The sequence below is a fragment of the Macaca fascicularis genome, chromosome 1 (genome assembly GCF_037993035.2).
Source record: "Macaca fascicularis isolate 582-1 chromosome 1, T2T-MFA8v1.1".
Taxonomy (NCBI): Eukaryota; Metazoa; Chordata; class Mammalia; order Primates; family Cercopithecidae; genus Macaca; species Macaca fascicularis.
Genome location: NC_088375.1, coordinates 225,762,809 through 225,780,841, shown reverse-complemented (window position 1 = coordinate 225,780,841; position 18,033 = coordinate 225,762,809). Strand labels below are relative to the sequence as shown.

At 48.4% G+C, this 18,033-nt stretch overlaps 1 protein-coding gene across 2 annotated transcripts in view; it reads right to left on the bottom strand.

Annotated features, from left to right (window-relative positions):
* The window catches only part of SLC2A5 (solute carrier family 2 member 5), a 35,705-nt gene extending 30,686 nt beyond the window's left edge, over positions 1-5,019 (bottom strand). For both annotated transcript variants that reach the window (XM_005544859.5, XM_065530091.2), the window contains exon 1: positions 4,885-5,019. In XM_005544859.5, the coding sequence (XP_005544916.2) occupies positions 4,885-4,920 (36 nt within the window). In that variant the 5' untranslated portion in view covers positions 4,921-5,019. The remainder of the gene's footprint in view (positions 1-4,884) is intronic.
* Positions 5,020-18,033: the final 13,014 nt, after the last annotated feature.

Genomic DNA, 18,033 nt, shown 5'->3' with positions numbered 1-18,033 from the left:
AAAGTTCTGAAATACGGCAGCAGTCACATCTCATTCCCATGTGAGCTAAGTCATCTGCCTGCTATGTGGACTCTACACTGAGTGTTGCCACCAAGTAGCTGTAAATTAGCCTAATAATGCCATACACCAGACACCATAGCACATACCCTACAGCCAACAATGTAGGCCGGGCGCGGTGGCTCACGCCTGTAATCACGGCACTTCGGCGGGAGGCCGAGGTGGGCAGATCATGAGGTCAGGAGTTTGAGACCAGCCTGGACAACATGATGAAACCCCGTCTCTACTAAAAATACAAAAAGTTAGCCGGGCATGGTGGCAGACGTCTATAATCCCAGCCACTCGGGAGGCTGAGGCAGGAGAATTGCCTGAATCTGGGAGGTGGAGGTTGCAGTGAGCTGAGATCGCGCCATTGCACTCCAGTCTGGGTGACAAGAGCAAGATTCTGTTTCAAAACAAAACCAATGCATAGCCTGTCACTACATCAATGTCATTTCTCTAAACCAGTGAGAATTCCTAACAAACAACCAGTAATCACTCCTCTCCTATTTTGTCCTTTTTTCTTTAAAAACTTGAACCTCTCCTATGCTCTCCAAAGTACTTCCCAGTGTTTTCCAGGGCTCCAGTCCTCAACCTTGGCCCCAATACAATCTCTACATCAATTTTGCTTCAGTTTCTTTTTTTAGGTCGACGATCCTCAAGGCTGACCTTCTGACAGGGTGCGATTCAGTCACTGGGAAGGAAGCCCAAACCATCTCCCTTAGAAATCCATCTTGAAGTTTCTGTTGTCAGAGAGACATTCTTTCAGTTCCAAACTTTTCCTTGTTAGGAATCTCCAGTCAGAATGCAAACACCCCTGGAATAGTTAGCGCTCATGGAGGATCAGTACTTCAAGCTCTGTCACCTTATCGCACTGTTGAACTCAGTTTCACAAACAAGTAGTGGGAGGGACAGGGAGAGATGTTAGCCGCTGTAGTGGTTTGGAGCACAGCTTCTGGAGCCCAGGAGTGTGGGATCGAAGCCTGGCTCTGCTGGGCTGTGTGGCCTTGGGCAACTCCCTGAACTTCTCAGTTCCTTCACCTTTAGAATGGGGATAATGGGCCTGCCCTGGTGGTCCACGCCTGTAATCCCCGCAATTCGGGAGGACGAGGCAGGAGGATGGCTTAAGCCCAGGAGTTTGAGACCAGCCTGGGCAACATAGTGAGAGCTCATCTCTACAAAAATAATTTAAAAACAAGGCAGCCATATTGCTTGAGCCCAGGAGGCTGCAATGAGCCATGATTGTGCCACTGCACTCCTGCCTGGGTGATAGAGCCAGCTCCTGCCTCAAAAAATAAGTTTTTTTGAGGATAATGATACCGCCACAGGAATAAATGAGTTCACAGATATAGAACACTTAGGACCACCCCTGTTCTGCAGCAGGTGTTACAAACGGGTTAATTAATTAATCTATTAATTACAAATGATTATCAATGAGGACCCAGAGAGCACGGAGGGGTGTTAGTTGCTCTAGGATACTCAACTAGTTACTGGTGGAGCCACTCCACAAAAATGTGTCTTTATTTTCCAAAGCATTTTGGCGTCTTTTTATTGAGGTGGGGAACTTTATTCAACAATCCTTTGTTTTTTTTAGACGGAGTCTCACTCTGGCTGGAGTCACTGGAGTGCAGTCGCTCTATTTCTGCTCACTGCAACCTCTGCCTCCCAGGCTCAGGCATCCTCCCACCTCAGCCTCCAGAGCAGCTGGGACTATAGGCGCAGTCACCATGCCCAGCTAATTTTTATATATTTTGTAGAGACCGAGTTTCGCCATGTTGCCCAGGCTGGTCCCAAACTTGTGGGCTCAAGCAATCTGCTTGCCTCAACCTCCCAAACTGATGGGATTACAGGCAAGAGCCATTGCACCTGGCCCTCAATTCTTATGTAGTTGTAAAGTACCTTGTTGTATCTTTTTTTTTTTCCCCTAACCCATTTATTTATTTTTTTCTTTCAGACCACGAGTCTTTTTTTCCTGGCAGAAAGTCCTTGGTGCACATCTGACAGATGTCAGCGTTTGCCCTCTACGTAGGAGAAAAGCAGGGCTGAGTGCAGTGGCTCAGGCCTACAATCCAAGCACTTGGGGAGGCCTTGAGCCCAGGAGCCCAAAACCAGCCTGGGTATAAGGAGACACCGTCTCTTCAAAGTATTTAAAAATTAGCCAAGCGTGGTGCCGCATGCCTGCAGTCCCAGCTACTCTGGAGGCTGAGGTGGGAGGATTGCTGGAGCCCAGGACTTCAAGGCTGCAGTGAGCTATGATCCCACCATTGCACTCTGGCCTGATCAACAGAGTAAGACCCTGTCTCAAAATTTTAAAAAAATAAATAAATTTTAAAAAAAAGAGAAAAGAAAGAAAAAGAAAAGGCCAGTGAGGCCACTGCCACACACTACTGAGGGGTAGGGAGTGGCTCCACACACTGCCAGACACCCTTCTCCCCAGACGGCGCAGCCTCTGTAGCCTTCGCCTGCCCCCGCATTTCTCCTTGGCTCCTACATCCCCTCTCCGCTGCACTTAATGGTTTCCCAGATTCTTACAGACTATTGGAATCGCTTCCTTTGGAGTGTTTCAGGAAGCCCAACACGCCCTGGCTTTTTCCCCAAGGGGCAGGCTGCTCTCAGGAGGGGGAGCCCATCTCCACCTTCATCCCTCTGTCTCAGAAGAGGCTTCCTGTCCTGGAGGGCTGAGGCAGCGGGCAGCTGGGGTCAGCCCACGCCTCTCGCATGTGGCCATCTGAATCATTTCCTTTCGCAATGTGTTACTCAGTTTCAGGGCCTGCCACGTGGGGGTGCTTCCCTTCCTTTCTACAGCGGCACATGGGGGACGTGGGGAACGTGGCAGTCGTGCCTTGCTCTGGACAGCGGAGGACCTCCCTGACCCCCAAACACCTAAGTCCTCATCACCTCTGCTTCTTTTCTATAAAATGGAGGTGATAACACTTGATTTGTCTAACACTTTCTTAGTCGTGAGACAAACAAGATGACCCAAGTGAAGGGGCTGAGTAGACTCCAAAGCAGTGACTCTCAGTTGAGGGCTGGGAGTTGATTCTGCCCTCTCGGGGACATTGGTTGTCACTCCTGGGGGAGGGTGCTACTGCATCTAGAAGGTAGAGCCAGGGAAGCTGCTAAACATCTTGTAACACACAAGACAGCCCCTACAACAAAGCATTAGCCAGCGCCAAATGGCAATCATGCGGAGGCAGAGAAACCAGCTCTAAAGAATGATTGAAAAGTAGTAACATTTACAAAGGCCAGGCATGGTGGCTCATGGTAACCCCAACACTTTGGGATGCCAAGGTGGGTGGATCACTTGAGGCCAGGAGTTCTAGACCAGCCTGGCCAACATGGTGAAACCCCGTTTCTACTAAAAACACAAAAATTAGCTGGGTGTGGTGGTGCATGCCTGGAATCCCAGCTACTCAGGAGGCTGAGGTGGGAGGATTGCTTGAGCCCAGGAGGTGGAGGTTGCAGTGAGCCGAGATTGTACCACTGTACTCCAGCCTGGGTGACGGAGCGAGACTCTGTGTCAAAAAAAAAAAAAAAAAAAAAGAGAGAGAGAGAGAAAGAAAAAAAGAAAAGTAGTAACATTTTACAGGGAACTCAGTCTGTGCCAGGTACTTTACATGCATTGTCTCATTTAATTGCTCCAGCACCATATGAGGCGGTATGGTTATTATTCCCATTTTATAGATGAGAAAACTGAGACACAGAAGAGTTAAAGAACTTGCCCAAGTCCCACAGCTAGAATAGGATGGAGCAGGAATGAATCCTGGGGCTTCTACTTCCCAGGCCCACTTTTTTTTTTTTTTTTTTTTTTTGAGATGAAGTTTCGCTCTTGTTGCCCAGGCTGGAGTACAATGGTGTGATCTCAGCTCATTGCAGCCCCTGCTTCCCGGGTTCAAGTGATTCTCCTGCCTCAGCATCCTGAGTAGCTGGGATTACAGGCATCCGCCACCATGCCCGGCTAATTTTTGTATTTTTAGTAGTGATGGGGTTTCACCACATTGGCCAAGCTGGTCTCGAACTCCTGACCTTAGGTGATCCACCCGCCTCGGCTTCCCAAGACCCAGTCTTAATCTATGTGCTACAGAGCATGTTTCCAGTCTGCCTATGGTGAGGGTCTCACACCCATGCCTGAACAAATGCTGTTTTGCAAAAATGTGCACTGCTTTCCTCCACTCCAAATATAAGCAGATGCTATTGTGATGAACAAATGCAAATTCTTTTAAAGTGTTAATAAGTCAATGTTACTTTTCTGACATTATGCATTTTCCTCAATCAAGGGAATCTAGAAAGTAAACTGCAATTATGTTGTGGGAGTCCATGAAAATCTTTCGTCTCCAAAACAAGGGACCCTCAGTATCTAAAAGGCAGGAAACCTACGTGACAGATCTGAACCAAATTCAAATCTAGCAACGCCTTCTCTGAGTTTGGCTTGCTTTCGTGCAGCTCAGCTATGTTACTTGCTGAAAAGGTTAACTAACTGCCCTGAAGCCAAAAGCAAAACAAAAGCAGAGCACAACATCTCACCAAACATAGACGGATTTTGCAGCTAACATGTTTGGTTCAGGTTGGGACAAATGAATCCTTTGGGTCTCTTCCATTCAGTTACAGATCCTGCTTTTAAAGGCTGTTCCAGTAGAATGATTTCCACAGAGCATTGGTCTCTAAACCTCTCTCCTCCCTATAAAAGACCACCTGCTGGACAAGACTCCCCCTCGCCCCACCATGATCCCTCCCAACACAGAGTTCCTTCTGCAACACCAGGAGCCCCCCAGCGACTCTCCAGGAAGGCTGAACAGGACCTGGCAGCCAAGCCTGCTCTTGGCCCCTTTCCCTGAGCAACACACTCACCCCTTCTTCTTTCATGCTCTGATCCTGTTGCTCCATGCTTGCTCTGGAAGGGCAGAGTGCCGCTCACCTTCTTTTAGCCAAAGTAACGCGTGCACTGAATGGAGAGAGAAGACATTCTGGGTGCACTTTGGCCACGCCAAATAACAGCCAATAGCATTTTTATAGCCAGACTAAGTCAGAATAACCCTTTCAGGAACCTGGTCTTCCTTTCACTTCTGCTTTTAAATGAAACGTCTGGGGTTTGGCTAAGCAAGTGGGTGCCCCCTGGGGACTGCAGGCCCAGCATTGTCCTGATGGAACAGTCTGCGGTATTTCCCCATTGCTAAAGTCTCTACCAGTCAGGCTCATGGTGAGTGACTGGAAGGGTTATTTCTGTCAGGAACGCGTGGCAAACAACAGCTGTCATCCACCCTACACGACACCAGGTAATACAAGGGCAACAGATTGGGCCACTAGAGACCTCATAGACGCTGTCCCTGCCAGGAAAGCTACAGTCAAGTCTCTCTGGTGGAGAGTCAGTTTTGCCCAAGTAACCGTGCAACACTGGGGAAAGTTTCTCATTTTCCGTTTTTTTTTTTTTTTTTTTTTTTTGAGACAGAGTTTCGCTCTTGTCCCAGGCTAGAGTGCAGTGGCGTGATCTCGGCTCACTGCAACGTCCGCCTCCCGGGTTCAAGCGATTCCCCTGCTTCCACCTCCTGAGTAGCTGGGATTACAGGCGTGCACTACCACGCCCGGCTAATTTTTGTATTTTTAGTAGACACAGGGTTTTGCCATGTCTCGAACTTCTGACCTCAAGTGATTTGCCTTCCTTGGCCTCCCAAAGTGCTGAGATCACAGGCATGAGCCATCGCGCCCGGCCTCTTATTTTCCATTTTAAGGAGCTCAGAATGACCTAGAGATGTTACTTTCTGTGTATTCATCACTACTGGGAAGGTGGTAAATACCTCAAACCCCTTTCCAGGCAGGGCAGGGAAAGTGAGTCACAGTTGCTGGTCCAGGTCTGGCCATCTCAAGGCCAAGCCACTGTCAGTCCCCTGTGCTTGGCACTCATTCAGCTGTCACAGGGCATGCCAGAGTAAGTGGCCAAAATCCAAAGTCTCACAAGCCCCACAGGTTTTCATCTTTACAGGACATACTCCCTGTTTTATTTGCTGTGGCGTAAATCCAGTTACTTTAGTGATTCACTCCAAATCTCATGCATCTTTAAACAAGCAGAGACTGGGAGCCTGTGTTGGGCACTTACAGGCTTACATTAGCAGCAAACCCCCAGGGTTGCTCAGGGTGGGAGACTGTGAGAAGCCTAGCAGTGTGGCCGTGTGTGTGTGTGTGTGTGTGTGTGTGTGTGTTGGTGGGGGGTGGGGGAGGTCCCTATTCACAAGGGAGAACTCAGCATTCCGTTTCACCAGCTTCACTGCATTTTTCTTCTGTGTACCACTGTCCTAGCGCACTGACTTGTGACTAAGGCATAGCAAGACCAGAGGTTTCCAATTATTTCAAAGATTTAGAAAAAATTTCCAAAGAAAATGCACTTTAACTGCAGGGATAGGATGGGAAGAGGAAATCACCGATGGGGGAGTGAGGAGACGGGTACAGGTGAGCAATCCAACAAAACGAAGCATCCAGGCCGGGCGTGGTGGCTCACGCCTGTAATCCCAGCACTCGGGGAGGCCAAGACGGGTGGATCACCTCAGGTCAGGAGTTCGAGACCAGCCTGACCAACATGGTGAAACCCCGTCTTTACTAAAAATACAAAAAGTAGCTGGGAGTGGGGGCAGACGCCTGTAATCCCAGCTATTTGGGAGGTTGAGGCAGGAGAATCGCTGGAACCCAGGAGGCGGAGGTTGCAGTGCACCGAGATCATGCCACTGTACTCCAGCCTGGGCGACAGAGCGAGACTCCATCTCTGAACTCCACCCTCCCCTCAAAAAGAATCGTCCAAAGTTTGCAGTCATCAGTCACGTCAAGTGCATGACACCTGCTTCTATCTAGGCCCAGATCTTCCACTTCTCCCTGCCTCTGGGCGAGGGGGTAACTAAAAACGGGGGTCGCTGGCCGGGATGCGGGGACAGTGGGCCAGGCCCTCGGGCCCAGAGGGGATCATCCCGGGAGCTGCAGGCCGCAGTACCTGGTTCCTGCCAGTGACAGGGCGTCGCAAGCACAGCCATGGATGACGTCACCAACGCTCGACTCCTGCTTCCGCCCTGGGGGGAGCCGAGCGCAGGGAAGAGGGCGCGGCGCGAGGCAGTCACGACGCCAGGCTGCGGGCCGCTCAGTCAGTCCCTCTGCCCGGTGGGCCTGCGGGCTCCGGGTAGGTCCTGTCCCTGCCCAAGACCCCTCTGCCTCAGCCCGGATCCCCCTCGGCCTCTGCCTCAGCCTCGGTCCCCCTCTGCCTCAGCCCAGATCCCCCGCAGCCTCAGCCCGGGTTCCCCTCTGCCTTTGCCCGAGTGCCCCTCAGCCTCAGCCGGGGTCCCCTTCAGCTTCTGCCGGAGTCCCTCAGCCTCGCCTGGGTCCTCCTTCTGGCCACGGACCCCCAACCTTTGTGGCGGGGGGGATCTGCCTCCAGGCCCCTGCCTCAGGCCGCCATTAGACCAAGGCCTGCAGGTTCCGAGAGCAGGGCGGGGTGGGAGACTGTGAGAAGCCTCGTGGCTCACAGCTGGAGGAGGGGGATGGGGGCCGTGGGGTGGGACTCGGGGGAGGAGGGTGGTCCTGGCAGACCTGAGGCAAGGGGATCGCTTGAGCCCAGGAATTCGATCATGCCACTGCACTCCAGCCCAGGTGACAGAGCAAGACCCTGTCTCTAGAAATAAATAAAAATTAAATTAAAAATTAAAGTTCCCTCGGTCTGTCCAGAGGTGAACTGAGGAGGGGACAAGAGACCGCGGGATTGGGGAGTGGGGAGAAGGAGCAGTGGAAGGTCTTTGCCATAGCCCAGGTGAAAGAACAATGTGACTTGGACCAGCATGGGGATGGAGAAGACAGAAGTAGATACACTTGAGGGATATTGGTGATACGATGGGGGAGAGGAAATAGGAGCGTTTCTGTTACTGTTAATAAAAAAACAGAACTAGGCCAGTCGCGGTAGCTCATGCCTGTAAACCTAGCACTTTGGGAAGCCAGGGCAGGTGGATCACTTGAGGTCAGGAGTTCGAGACCAGCCTGGCCAACATGGTGAAACCCCGTTTCTACTAAAAATACCAAAAAAAAAAAAAAATTATCCGGGCATGGTGGTGCACACCTATAATTCCAGTTATTTGGGAGGCTGAAGCAGGAGAATCTCTTGAACCCGAGAGGCGGAAGTTGCAATGAGCTGAGATCGCACCACTACACTCCAGCCTGGGTGACAGAGTGAGACCGTCTCCAAAAAAAAAAAATGTAAAACAGAAAAGTTACCTTTCTGAATCAGAATGAAAAGCAAATGTTTTATATAAGAAAAATTTAACCAGGGCAAAATACTGTGTTAGCACCACACCACAAAGCAGGCAGGCACATCTCCGGGTCGTTCTGTGACCAGATAATGATACCAGCACTTCAGTCACTACTGGCCTCACCTCTGCTAGGAATGTTCTAGAATTTTAAAGTTTTGCCATGGGCCTCTTTTGTACATGCTGCTAATGACTTCTCCTCATCCATAAATCCATTTGGTCAGTGCCTCTTCTGTAGTAATAGAATTGGGAGCAAGATCTGTGGCTGCCCAAAATAAAGACATTTCTCCATTGCTCTTGCAGTCAGTACAGACATAAAGTTCCGCTTAATGCAATGTATGCAAGATGCCATATGGCAGGCAGCTTCCAGAAACTTTGCTCTCTTAGCTTTGCCTGTTTCTCCATCCTGCTTCCTGGAATGGAGATGCCACCAGCTTGGGCCTTGAGATTGAAACCACATAGGACAGAGCACCAAGCTAGGAGAAGCTGGGGCCCCTTCCCCTGTGGAGCACCATCCCAGCTCCCCACCACCAACCTGACTTAGTAGGGAAGAAGAATACTTCTCCATTTGTTTTCCGTTACTTGCAGTTGAAACTGTTTCCCCCTGGTCAAACTATTACATGCATGCCTGAAAATCTGTTAGGACACAAAACAGGAAGATATTCTACCAAAGCCCCTGGTGGTACAAATGGCGGAGTCTGTTCTGCCTCACTCGGTAAGTGCTTCTGCGCTGTGAGTTAGTTAGTTCATTTGCAGATGGTAAACAAGAGAATGCTGGCCGGGTGCGGTGGCTCACACCTGTAATCCCAGCACTTTGGGAGGCCAAGGCAGGCAGATTACAGGAGTTCAACACCAGACTGGCTAACATGGTGAAAACCGGTCTCTATTAAAAATACAAAACTTAGCCAGGCTTGGTGGCGGGAGCCTGTAACCCCAGCTACTCAGGAGGCTGAGGCAGGAGAATCGCTTGAACCCAGGTGGTGGAGGTGGCAGTGGGCTGAGATCGAGCCACTGCACTTCAACCTGGGTGACAGCGCAAAACTCCATCTCCAAAAATAAAAAAAAAAAATGAAAGAAAATAATACTGTCAGTAGAATGCAGAAACTGTGTTTGTATTCTTAGCAGCATGTTCATATAATAGTTCGAGGTGGTGGTGGGGCGGAGAGGGGCAAGCATTGTGTCAACGAAAGAGCAAGGCTTAGCAACGGTAAACCAAAAAGTATCTGAGACAGGTCTCGATCGATTTAGTAGTTTATTTTGCCAAGGTTAAGGACATGCCCAGAAGAAAAAAGCAGAATCTCAGAAACAGTCTGTGGTCTGTGCCTTTCTCCAAAGATGAGTTTGAGGGCTTCAGTATTTAAAGAAAAGCTGGCTGGAGGGGAAAGAGAGTATGGTAATCCACATGTTACAAAAGAAAACGTACAAGTAGAGGAATCATCATTTATATGTCTGTCTCTTGCTCAGTAAATCAGCACTTTACATAAGTAAGGTGAACACAGAGTAGCTCCTTGTGGGGATATTTAACCTTTTATTTGTCGCTGTCTGCTTAGGAACAAAAGGAAAGACAGCTCCTTGCATGACTCAGCTTTCAGCTTAATTTTTTTTCCTTTTTGGCAGAGTGAATTGGGGTCCTGAGTTTTTTATTTTCCTTTCACACAACGTATGAAGACCTTAAAGAGAAAACGGTGCAAATTCTGCAGGGCTCTGGGCTGGTTTTGTGATTTCAAGAAGCGCTTTCTCCTGTAATCCCAGAATTTTGGGAGGCTGAGGCAAGAGGATCGCTTGAGCCCAGGAGTTCGAGACCAGCCTGGGCAACATAGGGAGACCTTATCTCTACAAATAATAAAAAATTATTCGGGTGTGGTGATGTGCACCTGTAGTCCCAGCTACTCGAGAGGCCGAGGCAGAAGAATTTCTTGAGCCAGGGACTTCAGGCTACAGTGAGCTGTGACTGAGCCACAGAACTCAGCTTGAGCAACAGAGTGAGATCCTGTCTCAAAAAACAAAACAAAAAAAGAAGTGCTTTCCAGGCTTTCTGTGGAGTCCTAATTAGGGAAATGGAGTCAGGTTGGCAGCACCAGGGGAAAGCAAAAGGGAAAGCAAATAAGCTATAAATCTGCCTTTCTTCATGGTCCAGGACAGATAAACAAAGAGGAAGCAGATGAGTTATAGGTCTGTCTGTGTTTATGTCCCAGGAAGTGTAGCCCTCCTGAACAAATAACACACATAACTCACAAACTTCCCGCTTAACATCAAACGCCTTAATTTATCAAACATCCCGGCTGACAGAAGAAGGCAGGTTAGCTCCTGCAGCCGTGGTGTTATCCATCATCCTAAGAACCGTCCTATAAAATCTCCAGCAAGCCTTTGTTTCCTTGCAGTCTGCTCCTCTTCTGCTGATACCGCCCGTTGCCTCCTTGCAACATATTTTCCTACTTTCTCTAACAAATCTATCTTTCTCTACCTACAACTGTCTTGGTAAATTCTTTTACTCCCGTGCCACTGGTCCAGACAGTTGTCACTGCCCTGTGACCCTTTCAATAATCTTAAACTAAATGGTGGAGTTAAGAGGACAGCTGAAGACATTTTAATATGTAATTTGTTTGTTTTAACTGATTGTAGCCTGAATTGGATTTTCAATTCTTTTTTTTTTTCTGAGGCAAAGTCTTGCTCTTGTCCCCCAGGCTGGAGTACAATGGCATGATCTCAACTCACTGCAACCTTGGCCTCCCGAGTTCAAGCGATTCTCCTTCCTCAACCTCCCGAGTAGTTGGGATTACAGGGGCCTGCCACCATGCCCAGTTAATTTTTTGTACTTTTAGTAGAGACAGGGTTTCACCATGTTGGTCAGGCTGGTCTCCAACTCCTGACCTCAGGTGATCTGCCCACCTCGGCCTCCCAAAGTGCTGGGATTACAGGCGTGAGCCCTGTGCCTGGCTTTTTTTTTTTTTTTTTGGAGATGGAGTCTTGCTGTGTTGCCCAGGCTTGGGTGCAATGGCACGATCTTGGCTCACTGCAACCTCCACCTTCCAGATTCAAGCGATTCTCCTGCCTCAGCCTCCCGAGTAACTGGAATTACACACACGTGCCACCACGCCTGGCTAATTTTTGTATTTTTAGTAGAGGCGGAGTTTCGCCATGTTGGCCAGGCTGGTCTTGAACTCCTGACCCCAAATGATCTGCCCTCCTCGGCCTCCCAAAGTGCTGGGATTACAGGTGTGAGCCACCGCACCTGGCCGGATTTTCAATTTTGATGAAACAGCTCTACTAGGAGTGAAAGACCCAAAGATCCTAATCTGAGAAGAGAAAGCTGTCCACCCCATGGCAGTGGAGATCTGCCCTAGCTGCTGTGCTTATCAAGACTGCATTTATACTTGTTTGTGTTCAGATTGTAAAACTGCATAGGATTCAAATGGTCCTTGCCAGTCCTTTCTCCCCTTAAGCCCTGTTATTTTTATGTGTCACTTGGCAGAATGTCTTGTTCTTTAGGAACATGTATCTCACGTGATAGCAGAAATGCCTACATGTGCCTTTGAGGCATAAAACAGGGTTGTTATCAAGGTGGTATCTATATTTGCCTTGCTTAATTGATGGGGAGAGGAAATGGCTCTTGGCCACACCCACATATTAATCTAAAGGAAAAAACTGAGGTGAAATCCATACAAGTAGAGAGTTTATTTGGGCCAGGTTTGAGGACTGCAACCCGGGAGCACAGATTCAAGTTGCCCTGAATGTATGTTCGTATCAGCAATAGTTACAAGTGTGGTGGTTTTTTTTTTTTTTTTTGAGATGGAGTCTCACTCTTGTTGCCCAGACTAGAATGCAGTGGCATGATCTTGGCTCACCGCAACCTCCGTCTCCTGGGTTTAAGCAATTCTCCTGCCTCAGCCTCCCTAGTAGCTGGGATTACAGGCGCCTGCCACCACGCCTGGTTAATTTTGTATTTTTACTAGAGATAGGGTTTCACCATGTTGGCCAGACTGGTCTTGAACTCCTGACCTCATGATCTGCTCGCCTCGGTCTCCCAAAGTGCTGGGATTATAGGTGTGAGCCACTATGTGCAGCCTTACAAGTGGGTTTTTAAAAGAAAAAAGGAAGGCTGGACACAGTGGCTCATGCCTCTAATCCCAAGCACTTTGGGAGGCTGAGGCAGGCAGATCGCTTGAGCTCAGGAGTTCAAGACTAGTCTGGCCAAAATGGCAAGACCCCATCTCTACAAAAATACAAAAATTAGCCAGGCATGGTGCTGCACGCCTGTAATCCCAGCCACTTGGGAGGCTGGAGTGGAAGGATCGCTGAAGCCTCGGAGGCGGAGGTTGCAGTGAACTGAGATAGCGCCACTGCACTCCTGCCTGGGCAACAGAGTCAAAACCTGTCTCAAGAAAGAAAGAAAGAAAGAAAGAAAGAAAGAAAGAAAGAAAGAAAGAGAGAGAGAGAGAGAGAGAGAGAGGGAGGGAGGGAGGGAGGGAGGGAGGGAGGGAGGGAGGGAAGGAAGGAAGGGAGAGAAAGGAGGGAGGGAGGGAGGGAGGGAAGGAAGGAAGAAAGACAGAAAGAAAGAAAAGGCCGGGCGCAGTGGCTCACGTCTGTAATACCAGCACTTTGGGAGGCTAAGGTGGGTGGATCACCTGAGGTCAGGAGTTCGAGACCAGTCTGGCCAACATAGTGAAACTCCATCTCCACTAAAAATACAAAAACAAAGAAAAAAAATTAGCTCGGCGTGGTGGCGGGCACCTGTAATTCCAGCTACTTGGGAGGCTGAGGCAGAAGAATCATTTCAACCTGGTTGCAGTGAGCTGAGATTGTCCCATTGCATTCCAGCCTGGACAACAAGGGTGAAACAGGGAAAGAGGGAGGGAGGGAGAAAGGGAGGAGGGAGGGAGGAAGGCAGGAAGGAAGGCAGGCAGGAAGGAAGGCAGGAAGGAAGGAAGGAAGGCAGGCAGGAAGGAAGGAAGGCAGGCAGGAAGGAAGGCAGGAAGGAAGGCAGGCAGGAAGGCAGGCAGGAAGGAAGGAAGGCAGGAAGGAAGGAAGGCAGGAAGGAAGGAAGGCAGGAAGGAAGGAAGGCAGGCAGGAAGGAAGGCAGGAAGGAAGGCAGGCAGGAAGGCAGGCAGGAAGGCAGGAAGGAAGGAAGGCAGGAAGGCAGGCAGGAAGGCAGGAAGGAAGGAAGGCAGGAAGGAAGGCAGGCAGGAAGGCAGGCAGGAAGGCAGGGAGGCAGGGAGGCAGGGAGGGGAGGCAGGGAGGGAGGGAGGGAGGGGCAATGGGAATGTTGGTCCTGATCCAGACCCCAAGAGAAGGTTCTTGGACTTCGTGTGAGAAAGAATTCGGGGTGAGTCCATAGAGTAAGGTGAAAGCAAGTTTATCAAGAAAGTAAAGAAATAAAACAAGGCTACTCCATAGGCAGAGCAGTGGTCTGGGCTGCTCAGCTGATTATACTTGTAATTAGTTCTAGTTCTTTGCTAAACAAGGGGAGGATTACCCACTAGTTTTCTGGGAAAGGGGTGGACAATTCCCCAGAACTGAGGGCTCCTCCCGCTTTTAGACCATATAGGGTAACCTCCTGAGGTTGCCATGGCATTTGTAAACTGTCATGGCACTAGTGGGAATGTCTTTTAGCAGGCTAATGTATTATAATTAGCATATAATGAGCAGTGAGGAAAACCGAGGTCACTTTCATCACCATCTTGGTTTCAGTGGGTTTTTGTGGCTTCTTTACCACATCCTTTCATCAGCAAGGTTTTTGTGACCTTGTGCTGACTTCCTATTTCATCCTGTGACTAAGAATGCCTTAACCTCCTGGGAATGCAGCCCAGTAGGTCACTGCCTCACTTTACTCAGTCCCTATTCAAGATGGAGTCACTCTGGTTCCAATGCCTTGGACAGGAGGAGGGTAAGGGATACAAGACTACATATTGGGCCGGGCGCGGTGGCTCAAGCCTGTAATCCCAGCACTTTGGGAGGCCGAGACGGGCAGATCACGAGGTCAGGAGATCGAGACCATTCTGGCTAACATGGTGAAACCCCGTCTCTACTAAAAAATACAAAAAAACTAGCCAGGCGAGGTGGCGGGCGCTGTAATCCCAGCTACTCGGGAGGCTGAGGCAGGAAAATGGCGTAAACCTGGGAGGCGGAGCTTGCAGTGAGCTGAGATCCGGCCACTGCACTCCAGCCTGGGCGACAAAGCGAGACTCTGTCTCAAAAAAAAAAAAAAGACTACATATTGGGTGCAGTGTACAGCGCTTGGGTGATGGGTGCACCAAAATCCCAGAAATTACCACTAACGAATTTATCCATGTAACCAAAAACCACTTGTATCCCCCAAAACTATTGAAAAACATTTTATTTAAAGAGGAGACAGTTCTTTACCAAGAATTTACATCAAAACCATGTAAACTGTAGATTGACTCTACATTGTTCTTTGTACCATGAATTCCAAAACCCTGAAGAAAATGGGCGAGGCAGCTATCAGGAGCAAAGTATCTTCAAATAACTGCCCTGGACGTGGGTGGGGAAATGACTCAAGTTCCCACTCACATCTCTCTGGGCCTAATAAATTTTGCGAACCTCACAGGGCTCACACTGCTCGGCTGTTTTTCTTTTCATTCCAGGTTTAGATAAGGGAGGAATCATTAACAGGTCAGGTGGACCTGACCACCCCACAGTGCTCTTGTTTTGCTTTTGGCACAGGCAGTGTTTCTTGTCTGGGGAAGGGAGAGGGGTGCATCCAGTTGGTTGACACAGGACCTCCCAACCCTGGTGCCCACATGTGGTGTCTCCCTCTTCCTCTTTTGTGAAAAGCCACACCCCACCTTGGGCATGCCACCTGGCCGCGGGAACCCAAGTCTGCAGGGAGGGGCCAGAAAACGTGCATCTTCGAGTGTATCTTCCTTCAGGAGCCAGTTCCTTATTCTGTCCTCACTTGAGCTCCCTTCCAAGCTCCTACTAGATGGCCCCGAGGCAGAGAGGTTGCTGATCACACTTTGACATGCCTGGGGTGTAAACTTCAGAGACATGACAAGGTGCCTATGTGTTTTCTTACCAAAAACAGAATTTGACCTCGCCTATCAGAGAGTGCACGTGCCCAGGAAGGGCGTGCTCCTGGAGAAGCACAGGCAGAAGGCGTGAAAGCTGGGGCAGCAGAGGCTCTTCAGGACTCAAGGGGCTTCTGTCAGTTACACATTACCCTGAATAGACACTCCTCTTTTTATTTTTGATTTATTTGTTTATTTTGTTGAGACAGTCTCATTCTGTTGCCCAGGCTGGAGTACAGTGGCGTGATCTTGGCTCCCTGCAACCTTTGCCTCCTGGGTTCAAGCGATTCTCTTGCCTCAGCCTCCTGAATAGCTGGGATTATAGGCGTGAGCCACCATGCTCAGCTAATTTTTTGAATTTTCAGTAGAGATGGGGTTTTACCATGTTGGCCAGGCTGGTCTTGAACTCCCAACCTCAGGTGATCTGCCCGCCTTGGCCTCCCAAAGTGCTGGGATTACAGGTGTGAGCCACCATGCCCAGCCGATACCCCTCTTGTTAAAAACACCATAACATAATTTTAACTTATCATTTTAACTGTGTTTTTTAAAATAAATGTGCAGTTGATCTGTGGTAAGTATATTCACATTGTTATGAAACAGATCTCCAGAACCTTTTCATCTTGCAAAACTGAAACTCTATCCCCATTAAACAACTACTCCCCATTTTCCCTCCCCAAAGCCCCTGGTAACCACCATTCTACTTTTCTGCTTCTGCGAGATTGGGCACTCACGATACCTCATGTAAGTAGGATCATGCAGTATCTGTCTTTTTGTAACTGATTTCTGAAGACTTAGAGCATGTCTTCATGAGTCCTTCCTGTTGTAACATGGAACAAGATTGCCTTCCTTTCTAAGGCTGGATCATACTCCATTGTGCACACACCACATCTGGTTTACCCATTTATCTGTCAGCAGTCACTTGGGTTGCCTCTATTAATACCTTTGGCAGTTGTAAGAAATGCAGCTATGTGCATGGGTATACAAGTATCTCGATGAGCCCCCACTTTCAATTATTTTGGATATGTACCCAGAAGTGGGATTGCTGGATCACATGGTAATTCAAATTTTTAATTTTTTTTAGGAATCACCACTCTGTTTTCCACAGTAGCTACACCATTTTACATTCTCACCAACAGTATATAAGAGTTTCAGTTTCTCCACATCCTCACCAACACTTGTTATTTTCTGGGTTGTTATTGTTGTTGTTTTTGGTAGTAGCCATCCTAACAGGTATGAGGCGATCTCTCATTGTGGTTTTGATTTGCTTTTCCCTAATGATGAGTGATGTTGAGCATCTTTCCATGTTCGTGTTGACCATCCGTACATCTTTGGAGAAATGTCTATTCAAGTTCTTTCCTAATGAGACCACTCTCTTGGATCACAGAAAATGAGACCAGGCAGGCCATAAATAATATCCAGTGGTGTGCAGGAGCCAGCTTATGTATAATGTGAAAATAAATAATTCAAAATCAAAGCTGTTGGAAATTGGAATTATTTTGAGTCTTAAAGGAAGGTGCTTATAGGACCTTTAACCCCTCTCGCCTGGGCCGACAGGTGTGAGTCACTCCGCCTGGCCATGAATACACTCCTTTCAACTGGATTCTGATTCTTTAGATCATTTCAGGTTGCCAATAACCTCATCAAAATGAAAAACCGGCAGGCGAGGTTGCTCACGCCTGCAAACTCAGCACCTCAGAGGCTGAGGTGGGCGAATCACTTGAGCTCAGGAGTTAAGACTGGCCTGGGCGATGTGGTGAAACTTCATCTCTACAAAAAATACTAAAAAAAAAAAAAAAACGCTAGCTGAGGGTGATGGCACATGCCCTTGTTCCCAGCTCCTCAGGAGGCTGAGGTGGGAGGATCACTTGAGCCTGAGTGGTCAGGGCTGGAGTGGGCTGTGATCATACCACTGCACTCCAGGCCGGGCAACAGCATGAGACCTTGTTTCAGGAAAAAAACAAAAAACAAAAAACACGACCAGAACAAAACCCACACTTTTGTGCCTCAAAAGACATTGTCAAGAAAGTAAAAAGATGAGCTGGGTACAGTGGCATGTGCCTATATTCCCAGAGACTTGGGAGGCTGAGGCAGGAGAGATCAGGAGTTCAAGTCCAGCCTGGGCAATGGAGATAGACTCCTTCTCTTAAAAAAAAAAAAAAAAAAAAAAGTGAAAAGACAAGAGACCAGAAGAAAAATTTTTGCAAATCATATATCTTATAAGGGTCTGGTATCCAGAATATATAAAGACCTCTTACAACTCAACAACAAAAGACAAACAACCCAATTCAAAATGGGCAAAACACTTTTGAATAGATTATTTTCTCCAAAGAAGATATGCAAATGACCAAGAAGCACTTGAAAAGATACTTGGCATCATTACTCACTAGAGAAATGCAAATCAAAAACAAAATGAGGCATCATTTCACACATTAGGATGACTATCATACATAAAAAAAAAAAAAGGAAATTAACTAGTGTTGGTGGTCAGGTGAGGTGGCTCACACCTATAATCCCAGCACTTTGGGAAGCTGAGGTGGGTGGATCACTTTAGCCCAGGAGTTCAAGACCAGCCTGGGCAACATAGCAAAACCCTGTCTCTACTAAAAATAGAAAAATTAACCAGGTGTGGTGGTGCACACCTGTAATCCCAGCTACTCGGGAGGCCGAAGCATGAGAATTGCTTGAACTCAGGAGGTGGAGGT